General features: G+C 38.6%; 1 protein-coding gene across 3 annotated transcripts in view; it reads left to right on the forward strand.

Moving 5' to 3' along the window:
- The first annotated feature begins 833 nt into the window (after positions 1-833).
- The window catches only part of POL (Protein phosphatase 2C family protein), a 38265-nt gene continuing 25104 nt past the window's right edge, over positions 834-13994 (forward strand). The window contains exons 1-2 of one of the 3 annotated variants that reach the window (XM_088982049.1): positions 834-1403; positions 1496-3969. In XM_088982049.1, the coding sequence (XP_088838175.1) occupies positions 1735-3969 (2235 nt within the window). In that variant the 5' untranslated portion in view covers positions 834-1403; positions 1496-1734. Of the gene's footprint in view, positions 3970-4325; positions 4417-13994 lie in introns of all 3 variants that reach the window. The other 2 variants (XR_016112210.1, XM_088982048.1) reach the window with 2 other exon arrangements.

The raw sequence follows: 13994 nt of genomic DNA on the forward strand, positions 1-13994 counted from the left end.
ATGATAAAGGAGATATTCCCAATCTGTTCTTATAGTATCTTGTGGTAGGGATGTGGAAAGAGTTTATAGTAGAAGATTTGGGCTTGGAGGAGGATTACCCTTAATTGTGTAGAAATAGGGACATGGTTTTGTTTTTGAAAACAAAACCAATTATATCATCCGGCACCCCATAAAAATTCAAATTTTCTGAAAAAGTAATAGGTTCAAGAAATATTCAAATTTATTTATTTTTAAATTGTTGGTTTGTTTGATGTTTTTTTTTTCTTTTTTTCTTTTTTACTGTTTTAATGAATCACCCTAAACAAGTGGATTCTCTTCTTGAGGGTAGCCACGGATTATTTAACCCACTCTCTATTATTTAGGGTGTGGTCATCAACCTGTAAAAAAAATATAAACCGGAAATTTATTATTTTTGAATGCTAAGTAGGTTTGAAGCTTTATAATCCCCATCCATCCATGTCTTTCAGCACGAGGACGACCATGGGCAAGAGAGTGGTGCTGATGGTGATGGTGGAAAGTGGCTATTTATTGACTCCAACGATATCTGCACCACCAATCATTCAAATAAAGCAAAAATAGAAAAAAAAAAAATAAAAGCTCTCACTCAAATTTAGGGTGTTTCCCTTTAATTTTTGATAATAGCGGATTGGTGTTAGGTGGGCTCCAGCAGTACCACACTAGACGAGGGTGGTTTCATCTTTGGGAGCAGGAGCAGGATGTAGTTCAATGCTGATGCAGTTCGACCACACTTGATCGTTGTTTTGTACGAGATCTTCCCTTTTCCAGTGTTTTTCTCAACCCACAATTCACCCGTACACAGCTCTTCCACAAATGAAATGGCTTTTCTTTTATTTTATTTGGGCAGCTTCTCCAGTGCTCTCTTTGCAACAAAACCCATGTAACTGTTTCAACCCTTCAACTTAATTTAATTTCTTTTTACCCTCCCAAACCATTTGAAAACCCCAAGAAAGAGAGTTTCCTTGATGAACTCAAAATAGATTCATCATCAGACCAAAAAATATTAATAAAAAATTGAAAAAAAAACCTCGTTTCCTGCTCTTCTTTCCCATTCTTTTCTCTTGTCACTTGGGTTCCTGTTTCTCTCATCTCCCAAATCCTAGTCCTCTCTTCTTCTTTATTTACTCAAATTCTCATCTGGGTTGACTGTTTCTTCTCACTTTAGCTCTTATACAGCTCCATCTTTACATGTTTTTTTTCCTATTTTAAATCTGTTGTATTTCCTCTACATCTAGGCTTGTTTTCTTATCTGGTTTCTCAGATTCCTGAAACACCACCTGGTTACCTTGGCGACGATGTTCCATTTGAAGCCCTTTCCACCCTTCGATCTGTTTGCTGTGCCGCCCGATCCGGAGCTCCATTGACGTCCAAGGATCCTTCAAGAGGTTAGATGAAGTCTTTCACTTTCTATCATTATTGCTCTATACATCTGCTTTGTATGTGCTTTTAGTTTATCGGAGAATCGGTAAACCTACAGAAATACACGAGGAGGTCTTGGTTCAGTTGTAATGGAGAAGCTAAGAGTGTTCTTGGCCTTGGTTTCATAATGTTTTAGTTTGATATATTGATGATGCATAATCACCAGAACACCCACCAGGCAGAGGGATTTGTTGGGCTTCCTCTGTTTCCTTTAAGCTACTTTCCGTTGTACCTGCTCATGGTGCAAAGCCACAGAAATCTTCCATTCCGGAGGTCTCCTATCTAGTTTGGTCCGTGATGGGGAACAGCACTTCCCGCGTGGTGAGGTGCTTTGTTCCAGTTGATAGCGGAAAAGGTGGGGTTGATTTAGAGTTCTTAGAGCCACTGGATGAAGGATTAGGCCATTCCTTCTGCTATGTAAGGCCGATGATTCTTGACTCTCCTGCCATAACCCCGTCGAATTCAGAGAGGTTCACGGTTGATTCTAGTACGCTTGATTCTGAAACACTAAGTGGGTCGTTTCGCCACGAGAATGTAGAAGACCAATTGGGTTTACAAAAGCCCAACCGGGGGTTTCCTGAAACAACATTCAAAACAATATCGGGGGCTTCCGTGAGTGCCAATGTCTCTACAGCTCGTACTGGAAATCAGAGTGCACTTTTTGCGAGTGATGCACAAGAGCCTGCTGCATCATTTGAGGGCACTTCTTCCTTTGCAGCGATACCCCTGCAGCCGGTGCCTCGGGGCTCAGGGCCTTTAAATGGATTCATGTCGGGACCTCTGGAGAGAGGTTTTGCTTCTGGTCCTTTGGAAAAGGGAGGTGGGTTTATGTCAGGTCCTCTAGACGGTGCAGATAAAATCAACTTCTCAGCACCACTTGCTTATGGTCGTAGAAAGCCAGGTCTTGGGCGTTTAATGAGGAGCGTAAGTAGACCCATGAGGAGTGCCCTCTCTCGGACCTTCTCAAGACGATCGGTGGGCTCTGGGTGGATGCAACGTTTTTTCTTGCATCCAGTTACTCAATTTGTCTGGCACTCCAAGGAGACAAAGTTTCGACAGGAAGGCCCAAGAAACTGTGTTGAGTTAGGCCTATCAGAAGGCGAGTATAGGAATACCCGCAACTTGCAATGGGCTCATGGCAAGGCTGGAGAAGACAGGGTTCATGTTGTGCTGTCTGAAGAGCAGGGATGGTTGTTTGTTGGGATATATGATGGCTTTAGTGGCCCAGATGCACCAGATTTTCTTATGGGCCATCTTTATAAGTCTATTGACAAGGAAATGGAAGGATTGCTTTGGGATTATGAGGATAAACCTGTAAGTGACCAACCAAATTCCCAACTTCTTGATGCCGGAAATGCTGCAGCTTCTTCAGAATCCAGGGAAGAGGATCATCCAAAACATCAAGTGCATGAACAAGTTGTTTGTGGTAATTCAGAGCTTGATCCTAGAACTATAAAGGCCCAACCATCTAACAATGAGATAATTGAGGAAAAAGATGTGACCATGGAAATCATTGAACTGCAGGCAGCTAAGAAAAGGAGTGAAGATTCAGATGCAATGCCATCTATTTCAGGCATAGAATCGGATTCCATTATGAATGGAAAAATAGCTGGTCAAGGTAGGAAAAGCAAGAGGCTTTATGAACTACTTCAGTTGGAAAGCTGGAATCTTGAAGGTTCTATCTTGGCCTTGGAGACTGGAAACCGGAAAAATGGTTTGCACAATTTGCAAGCAAGTGCAGATGGATTGTATTCAAGAGAGGCCTTACCACAAGCACAGCTTCTATCAACCTTGGTGAATCCCAAAGGAGAAACTTCTACTTGTCTGGCAGAAGATACTAGTACTTCCCGGGAAGATGGAGGGGTTATTGGGTTGGAATCTGAGCAAGATGCTATGGCTTCGTGTTCTTTTTCAGAACAAAGGCAGGGGACAAGAAAGTCTGTAATTGGGTCAAAGATAAAAAGAATGTACAGAAAGCAGAAGTCATTGCGTAAGAAGCTGTTCCCTTGGAGTTATGATTGGCATAGAGAAGAGATTCATGTGGATGAGCGAATAGCAGAACCAGTGGGGCCCATGAGGAGATGCAAGTCAGGGCTTGTTGATCATGATGCAGTTTTGAAGGCAATGTCTCGAGCACTTGAAACCACTGAGGATGCTTACATGGAAATGGTGGAGAAGGCACTTGACAAAAACCCAGAGCTTGCTCTGATGGGATCCTGTGTTCTAGTAATGTTAATGAAGGATCAGGATGTCTATGTGATGAACCTTGGTGATAGCCGTGTGATTTTAGCACAAGAGAGGCCAAATGATCGCCACCCGAATCCAAATATTCTGAAGGATGATGTAAGGCATCGGAACAGATCAAGGGAATCACTTGTACGTGTGGAGCTGGACAGAATATCAGAGGAGTCTCCAATGCATAACCAGAACAGCCAAATCAACAAAATCAACAAGAATAAAGAGATATCTATTTGCAGATTAAAGATGAGGGCTGTTCAACTTTCTACTGATCATAGCACAAGTATTGAAGAGGTACTATAAAACTTTCCTCTTTTTCATTTTCTTACAGTAGTCCTGGTTTTGCTTGAAAATGTTAATTGATTGTGAAACATATACAAGAACTCAACACTAATTATGTTCTTTTTTGACCCTAAGGCTAGTGCTTTTCTTTCGGTCAGTTAAAATGCAATAGTGTTAGAATTTAGAAATCCATAATTAGACGCCATTATGCCATGGAAGTATAATTTGACATATTTGGACTGGATACATAGTGTTGGCTTCTGTATAGCATTGCATCGACCTTCTGGTTTCAGTTAGTTTTACTTGAACAAAGAAGAGAACAGATCCTTCTCATGGATTTGATTTGGTACATGTCATCACAATTGCAGGTTGTATACTGATATTTGATGGTGGTACTATAAGAATTTTCTTACATGGATTTGACCAAACAAGCATGGGTCGGCACATTTACGTGTCAGGGTACTATAAGCATTTTTCTTGCTTCTTGCAGATACCTTTTGAAACAGTTGTTTCTTCACATATTTGGAATCTGTTGGCAGCACCAGTTTACAAGGATTCACTGAATAATGCTTAGTCTTTGGGGCATTTTTAAATACTGATATCCAATTTTGATCTCTGTTGTCCCCGTAAGTTAAGTAACCTAAGTGCATTCATGGGAGTTCATATTTCTAATTAGACAAGGTACTGAGGTCAAAGCTGTTATGCTGATGTCTACTTTGCTAGTACGCACATCTGTGAGTCCAGGGTTTGGGACATTTTTTTGTTGTCTTTTTCCTTGATTTTTTTCCAACTTTATACATTTTCTTGTCATCAAGAGAATGAAATTTATATTAAGGGAAGATGTCTGGAAAATATCCTGGGGTTCCACACTACTATTTTGTTCAGCTGGAAGATGTCCAAGTCAGCCTTTGAGCAGTGTTTTAAAAGGCACACCTCAGGCATGCCTAGGTGCACCATGTGCCTTGCGCCCTTGCCTGGATCAAGGCACAATATCCTTTCAAAAGGTGTGTGCCTGATGTGCCTTGTGATTCAGCCCAGGTATATGGGTTTTCTACATATTTCTTTTTGTTTCTGTTTGTTTTTGTTTTTTTTTTTTGTTTTTGTTTTTGTAGAATCTTATATTCTTTACTGTTTCGTAATGGTTTATCAACTTCTAAATGATCTTTTATTGCTGTTTGTGCACTAGTAATGGTTTATTAACTTCTGAAATAAACAAAAAAAGAACCTTTTAAATACCTGAAACCTCAGTTCCCTCACAATGGGGAGGGACAGATGTATGCAGCCTTATCCCTGCAGATACACGGAGAGACTTTTTCCAAGATTTGAACCCTGATCACCCAGGTCTCAATGGAGCAACCCAACCTTTGCGCCAACGCCTACCCTTCTTTCTATATAGGGGTCAAGCATTTAGGTGAGAGGTACTTCCCCAAACTCCTGCATACACTTGTTTGGGCTTGCCTCAAGGGGTCTTTATAATGGAGGCTGAGGGCCAATCTTCAAAGATTAGGAAAACAAGATGTTTAACATCACACTAGCTACCTGAAGTATGCAACTAGGAGATAAATAACCACATTGAAAGTTTCACAAGCTTGAATTGTTTTGTGCTTGAAGCACTTTGGTATGATCTACATATGTTTGCTTTCACTTTGACATTTTTTACTTTGAATATATTTTATATGTCATGCTTTATGTTTTTTAATTTGAGCCAGTAGGTTTTTTAAACCATTTAATTTCTTTTAAAATTCAATTTTGCATTTTTATGTATTATTGCATTTTTTTTTACTTTTTGATTTTTTTTTTCAAAGGTTTGCAGCTCACCTTGTGCCCTGTGCCTCGGGTGCCAAAATCCCCTTATGCTGTTTTTGCACCTTGCACTCTTAAAACATTACCTTTGAATTGCTTACCTCTTCAATTGGGGATGTATATCAGATGATTTATATGGGTAGAGAGGATGCTGATCTTATGCTTGGCAAAAGATGATCAATCTGAATGGAGGTCTTATGAACCAAAAGCAGAAAAGTCTGTGCATGTAGTTCCTGCTACTGATAAACAAGTAGATGTAGTCTCCCCTGAGCTAGGATCAAATCCCATATTCGCCTTTCCTGCTTCTCTCCCCAAAATGTGCCTGAAAAACATGAGAAGAAAGGGCTGAAGCTCTAGGAGTAAATTGTGAAAAACTTAAAATAGCTTAGCTTTGTCGCAGTGATTTAAAAGGTGTGACTAGGTGCTCAGGTGAGGTGCATTTAAAGGTATGTGCCTCGCCTAGGCCTTAGGCACAGCACTTTCAAAAGGTAAGCACCTGGTGCTTCAGCACAGGTGTGTGCCTTTTTTTATTTTTTGCGATTTTTGTTGCCTTGAGGGGTTTGGTACAAAGGTGGCTCGTAGAATTAGGAATACAAGATGTTCTACATCAGATTAGCTATTTGAAGTAATGCAATTGAAGAAAAAAGAGATTTTGGGTTTTACATGCTTGAAAATGTTTTATATGTTTGATTTTGTTTTTAAAGTTTTATTTTGAATACGATTTACACATTATGTTTATGTATTTTAATTTAGATAATAGGTTTTTTAAAACATTTATTTTAAAATTGAAGTTTATATTTTTATTACATTTATTTTGGTTAAACTGAGCTGAATTGATCTTTTCACGAGTCGAGCTTGAATAACTAGTAAAAGGCTCAATTTGTTTCCACCCTTACATCTTGCCCAAACAATGTAAATAAGTGCTCCCAAATCCTCACAAATGGGGAGAGGAGACAAGCAGATGAAGAGTGGTGTAACCAAAATGGCAATACAAACATCTTTTACCTACAAAATGAAAACTAGGAAAAAGAAAAGCTACCTCAAATAGGCAGAAAACATAACAATCAAGGTAACAAATTACACCAACATACTATCCCGGAATGTCAGATTCCCAAGACAACAGACTCATCTGGGCTCACCCTAGCAAGTCTAACTGCTAATAAGTTGGCAAACCTATGAATTCGTTAGAATGAGTTGTTCACTGTTGTGACCAAGGCTCTTGATTATGTTTCCCTGATTGAATGTCTTAAACTCTGTATTTGCATCTGCGAAAAAAGTAAGGTATTGCATTAAAATCTCAATGGAACAAGCACGCATAAAGATATTTAGCATGCCGAAATAAGGTATTGCATTAAAATCTCAAGGGATGCATTGAGATCCACATAAAGAGAAGCAACAATTTATTTATTAAGCATGCCGAAGTGATTAACATAAAACAAGGATGAGGATATGACTTCTCTGAACTCCTCTTAACAGACAATCAGGAAAGAACTGTGCTAATAATCTTCTGGAGAACAGCTTCATGAGCTGAGGTTTTTTCATTCTCACCGTAGCCGACATATCTGCTAGGTTTTTTCCTGACCTGGGAATCCATTAGTACAAGTGGTTCATTTTGGATACTAGTAGTTTGATCTACATTTTAATGGAAGTCAGTTGGTCAAAGACTTTTGGGGAATGTTCTACTCTAGAAACCCATAACATATGCAGATATCTGGGGAGCATAGGAAAGTGTTTTTTATTAGTAGGTAAACCCGAGAACGATGAGTGTGCTTTGGAGTACCTAGGACTTCTATTAGGGGGGAGCCTGAGAACAATAGACTTCTAGAAACTTGTGATGGAGGAAGAAACTACATTTCAATGGGTAGAAGAATTGCGGAAAAGAAACTACATTTCAATGGGTAGAAGAATAACTTAATTAAATCCAGAATGGCTAACTTACCCATTTACTACTTGTCTACCTTTTGTATTCTAGTTAAAGTGGCCAAGCAACTAAAAAACACGAGGACTTCTTGTGGGAATTGGGGGAAGAAAGAAAGAGTCACTTGGTTAAATGGGAAAAAGTTACCAAACTGAAGGAGCAAGGTGGGCTAGGAACTGAAAACCTGATTCATAGGAATTAGGTTCACTCCTCTGTAACTTCCCCTTGGAAATCAATTCAAGAGGTACTCCTGATCTTTCTTAATTTTACTCATTTTGATGTGTTGTGGGAACAGAGTCCTCTTCTGGGATGATCTTTGGGTAGGTGAAGCCTCCCCTCATATTGCAATTCCCTTTACTTTATACACTCTCTAACTATAAATTTGAACCTGTGTCAAAATTTGGGGTAGCCTCCCACTTAGGGTTACATTGGGACTTTGGTTTCAAGAGGGGTTTAAGGGACAATGAATGTGCTTCCCTTGATCAGTTGTTGGCCATCTTGGAATCAGTCTTTATGGAACCTAACTTGGAGGACAAAAGAATTGGTCAATTTTTCCTGATGGCTTATTCACTTGTGCTTCCTTCTTCAATGCCCTATTACAACCTAATAATTTGGAGGAGAACTTCTTGGTGAAAGAGATTTGGAGCAAGCCTATTCACCAAAAGTCCAAGCTTTATGTTGGGAAGTATTCCTTGGAAAGATCAATAATTGTGATATACTTCAAAAACGGTCTCATAAATATTTATCTTCTCCTTATACTTTGCAAAGTTAGTAGTGAGACCATTCCTCATTTGCTAATCTCCTGTCCTTTTGTGCTTTATGTTTGGGAGTTTTTTTGTTCTCTCTTTGGATGCAGGTGGGTCCCTCTCCTAGATGTGGTAAAGAGAGGAAGGATCATGCGGAAGGCAACTAGGGCAGCAGTGGTGTGGACTATTTGGGAAAGAAAGGAATGAGAGATATTTAAAAAGAATGGCAAATCCAAGGAAGAATTAGTGGAAAGGATAAAGATTAAAGTTCACATTGGGTAAAGACAGTGGAAGTATTTCAAACTTTCACAGCAAATGACTTTTTAAGATCATGGATTGAAGTGGCACAATCAGCTAAAACTAAGGATAGGGTGATTATAGAAGGGAATGCCCCAACAAATAATACAATAAAGTTGAACTTGTTCAGAGATTTCTTGGGCAGGGTGGTGGCTATGTACTTGGAACCAATTGCAGATGGGTGCCCCTTGGGGAATCCGGGGTGGGCAGGTAGGGGGGTGTATTCAGAGGTTTCTAGGGCAGGGTGGGGACTCGTTGAAAGAAGAATTAATGGCTTTAATGCAAGGACTAAGATTAGCAAAGCCAGCTTGGATTTCAACATTTGGAAGTAGAAGGTGATTCGAAGCGGGCAATATCTTGGATAAGTAACAAGAGTGCAGTCCCTTGGATACAGACATTCATTTGAAGAAAGAGATTGTTTATCAAAAGAACTGAATATCTTTCCAGAATGGGTTAGAACAGCAAATGGAATAGCGGATTCACTAGCAAAATAAGCGCTTGTACTAGTCCTACATTCAAATTTTGGAATTTATGGTCTTCTTTCTGAGATGAAATATTCTCCATTACCAATAAAAACTTTTTTTTATTAGCAAATAAAATTTTATCAGGAGAAGTAAATAGGATTTAGTAAAAGCAGGTTAGAACATCCCAACAGCCCAAGGTTACAATAGAATCACACTTTTGTCCAAAACAGATTTTGTCTATTAAACCCTAGTCAAAAAAGTTTTTATTCAAACCCACCCTGACAGGCATATCTGCTAGATTGTTTGCTGACCTATGAATCCAATTGAACAAGTGGTTTGTTGTCTGTAGTTTGATTTCTATTATCAGATGTCTTAGACTCTAAGGACCTTGTTCTTCTAATGCAAGCCATCCTATCACAACTTTGTGGTCATCTTCCATGATTAAATCAGCTTAGTTGACCAGTCCATTGAACTGCTCAGCTCGAATCATTGGAGAGGTGCTATTGTTTTATCCTTCCAAGTGTTCTCCAGTTACTCCACAGTAATTAAGCAGGAGTTTGACTTCATAATTTCTAATTGCTCTTCCAATTCTAGATGGTCCTAGATTGTCTAGACAACAATATTAAAATTGAGTTTCATTCTGGGTTATATTCCGTTGCATCATTCTGGGTTATCTTCTTGGTGCATAACTTGTTACTGCATCCCAGTGTTTGAGAATGGAGTCTATTGTCATTCCTAATTTCCTTTGAACTCTTCTCTTGTCATTAAACAATGTGCAATCATTACACTATGTTCTCTACAAAGTGTTCGCTTCCTGCTTTTTCATTAAAGTTTCTCACATTCTATGATTGTTGCTCTGATTTACTGTCACATTAATTTTCCACTTTTTATATGATGGTAGTTGATGAGAAGCAAATAATTCAACCATGTCTTGTGGAGCAAGACATGTACAACCAAATAAGCAAAACAAGTAAGTCCAAACATTTACTGCAGAGGAGCAAGATATAATGAATGATTGACATTCTTCCCATCTTTGAATCAAAGGATACAAACATGAGGGGACAAATACCAATTCAGTCTCCTTTGAAGTATCTAATTGATGCAAGATCTAAGTCGAAATTGGAAATTTGTGAAAGTTTTATGTATTTCTATATTTTTAGACAAAGGGGTATTTTCGTCATTTTGTCCAATCCCATGTGTGCCTGGTCCATGAGATCTTGTTCTTTTAGTTTAGTAGGGCTTATCTTTCAATTTTCAGTTTATTTGCATTAGTAGGTAGAAAGTTATTGTATTTCTTGATGCACAAGATAAGGAGTGGCATTTTTGTAATTATGGTGACCAGTATTCCGGGCCATACAAGTCACTCTATAAATATATGTATTCTCTTCCTTTTGAGGCCAATGAAGATTTCTGTAGAGCTCTTTTGCAAGTTTGTTGAGAGAGATTCCTACAAACCCTAGAGTGATTCTAGGACCCTTGTAGCGATTCCTTGGGATTTCTTTCTCTACCCTTTCTACTTTTTCTCTATACTTGTCTCTTCTAGCTTGTACTTATTTGTCCTAGTTCTGCTGCATCAGTTTTGGTATTAGAGCTAATGGTTAGTTGCTATATTTTGACAAAGTGATGACGCTATAAGCCTAGGGTATCTTCTAAACAAGCTTATGGGTCTGGGATTAATGATGATTGGGTCTTTCAACCATACAAAGGGTCTCTAGTTCACTTATTTGAGAAGCTGGTGGACCAATGCATATCCAATAATGTCAACCACAAGAGTAAGGTTTCGAAGAAGGTTAGAAGAAAAAGGGAAATACCAAATTTCAAAGGAGATGATGACTTGCAATCATTCTTTGATTAGGTTGCTCAACTAGAAGGGATTGGCATGATATGTCTAACACACAAACAATTAGATTTGCACACATGGAGTTCCTGGGTCATGCTAAAGTATGGTGAACTCTTGAGCAATGTCTAGAAAATAATGCTGCATATTTTATTACTACATGGGCAGAGATGTAGTGGCGTACACAAGAAATGAACATTCCACAATACTTCCATGATGATCTATATATGGAGTTGACTAGCCTCAAGCAAGGTATGCTATTTGTAATTCAATAAATGCACAAGTTTGATGAATTATATATTATATGTGACATTATAGAAATTGAAAGGCACAAATTAGTTTGTTTCACGAATGGAATTGTCTACAGTTCAAATTTATGACTTTGATCATGCTTTTGTATTGGCTCTCAAGATCAAGGTTCAAAATTTTGATATGTATTGGGCCGTATCGGCCGATACGTATCGTATCGGGGGCTTCTCAATAAGCCTCTATAGTGTGTGTTTCGGGTAAGACCATGGTTCACGGGGTAGATGGGCCTTAAACCGACCCCTCTGAACCAGATTGAAAAAAAAACTAAAAAAATGGAGAAGTGAACCTTGATACAGGTATCAAGGTTCAGGGGGTAGTGGCATATCAGCATGTATCAATATTTTGAACCTTGCTCTAGATAGAGAGGCAATAGGTTACAACAAAGAATTTGAAGCCAATGAGAAGAAGGTACAAAGTTGAAGATAAAGAAGATGATTCCTTGCATTGTTGATGCCCATCTTAAAGGTAAAGTTGTGAATGAAGCTAAACAACTAGAATTTCAACCTATAGAAGTTGTAAACATTAAAGATCAAAATGGTGCAGGCCATGAAAATATGGGAGTTTTTGAAGAAAGAGCTTCCAACACCCATGATCAATTTCAGGTGCAAAATGCAAGTGTGTTGGTCATAGTAGATCTTGGTATGGAAATAAGTCATGACTTTACTTACAAGTTCAGCTGGATCCACCAAAATCAATAATGGAAGAAGCCCAAGAGTTTGTTGAAGAACCAAGGATATCTGAACACATAGAGGTGGTGGTTCCTAAGGACCTAAACTAGAGATTGAAGGAAAGTTCCAAGTGCTACAATTGAGATTGCTGATATATATATTTTTTTTCGATAAGTAACTGAGATTGTTGATATTAAAATTTGTAGTGATAAGCAAGGGGAAGATTTACCATGAGATAGGCTGATTGATGATTTAAGTGTTCAAGAAGCTAATGTTATTAATGATTTAATGAAGAAGGTTATGAAAAGCTGTATTTCAGACATACATTGCTTTCAAGATCCTTTTCTAGCTATGTGTATAACATCTACTCTACAGTCCACAAGTGTCTTGAAATAGCTACGAAAACTCCTACTCCTTTTTCCATTTAGGTATATCGACTTATCATCCTTAAGTTCTTCAAAACTTGAGTACAAGGTTTTTTGAACCAGGGGAGAATGATGCAGGAGCTGAATAGTCAAAAATGGAATTTTCTGAAAGTTTTATGTATTTCTATATTTTTGGGTAGTAAGGGTATTTATAATCATTTTGTCTGATCCCATGTGGGCCTGGTTCATAGTATCTTGTTGTTTTAGTTTAGTAGGGCTCATCTTTCAATTTTCATATTTTTGCATTAGTAGGTAAAAAGATATTGTATTTCTTGATGCACAAGACAAGGAGTGACATTTTTGTAATTATGATGACTAGTATTCCGGGCCACACAAGTCTCTATAAAAAATGTATTCTCTTCCTTTTGAAGCTAATGAAGATTTCTTTAGAGCTCTTTTGCAAGTTTGTTGTATGGGGTGATTCCTAGAAACCCAGAGTGGTTGTAGGACCCTTGTGATTTCTTTGGATTTCTTCTCTCATAGCTCTCTACCCTTTCTCCTCCCTCTCTGCATCTCTCTTTCTAGCTTGTGCTTGTTTATTCTATCCCTGCTGCATCACTAACTGGTGCTAAGGATGCTTCCTTAATGAAAAGCTTCAACTTCAAGAGGGGAAGGACCTTTCCACGCACATCCTTGAAAGGGAGTCCAAGGGGGAGTTTTTAGAGAGCGGGTCTAGTGTCTTGTAGGACTCGCAAAAAAAGGTTCTCCTAGTGTTAAGAGCCCACACTCAATGATCTTCGCTAATTTGGGTTATAAAGGTTTCTTTTATGAGTATTGACTTCCCCAGTCCACATTCACAATCCTTTAGTCCTCCCCTTAAATCCTAGATCCCATGAGATGTCCCAGTTTTCAAAAGACACCATGTCAGAATTGAATTTGGTTATTATGTTTGACAAATGGAAAATTCTTGGGAACAGTTAGCATAATGGTCTATTCCCTGCACCCACCCCACCCAAACATAGATTTTTCCAAAGTCTGGTTTTTACCCGAGGTAGGATCATACATTTTATTTTGGATGAAGGTAGGGTAGATTGCAATACTTGCTTTCCATGGGCATCTGATACTTTCTTTTCCTATTGGGTTAGCAATCCTCCCATTACCTTGAGGCCACAAGGGAGGTTATGTCATCTTCCTTCTCCACCCTTGGATCCAAGGAATTCAAAGGCATCTTAGTTACTTGGTTTAGATCCTCAATTCTTCAATCCATAACTCCGTATTAAAATGATTCTACTATCTCAAGATCAGATGGGCAGAAAGTAGAATCATTGATAAACTCCTCCCCTGATGGCATCCATTCAACCCCATGTCTGTCCTTTCTGTTAGAAGTATTAACCACTGCTAACCAACTTCTCCATAGGTCATCAAAAGAGTATGCACCAAAGATCTTTAGAGTTTTCAACCACTGAATTGCCCTTGTCAAAATACATTCTTTAACTTCTGAGAAGCTCCTTTCTTTTTCACAAAAGATTCTGGTGTTCCTTTCTTCCCAAGAATAGAGTGCTATTACACATCATATGTCTAAACTCTGAAGACTCCTTATACCTATACTCCCTGGGTTCCCTAAGCTGCA

This window comes from Nelumbo lutea, chromosome 4 (assembly GCF_056320005.1).
Source record: "Nelumbo lutea isolate HS-2025 chromosome 4, American lotus-T2T, whole genome shotgun sequence".
NCBI lineage: Eukaryota > Viridiplantae > Streptophyta > Magnoliopsida > Proteales > Nelumbonaceae > Nelumbo > Nelumbo lutea.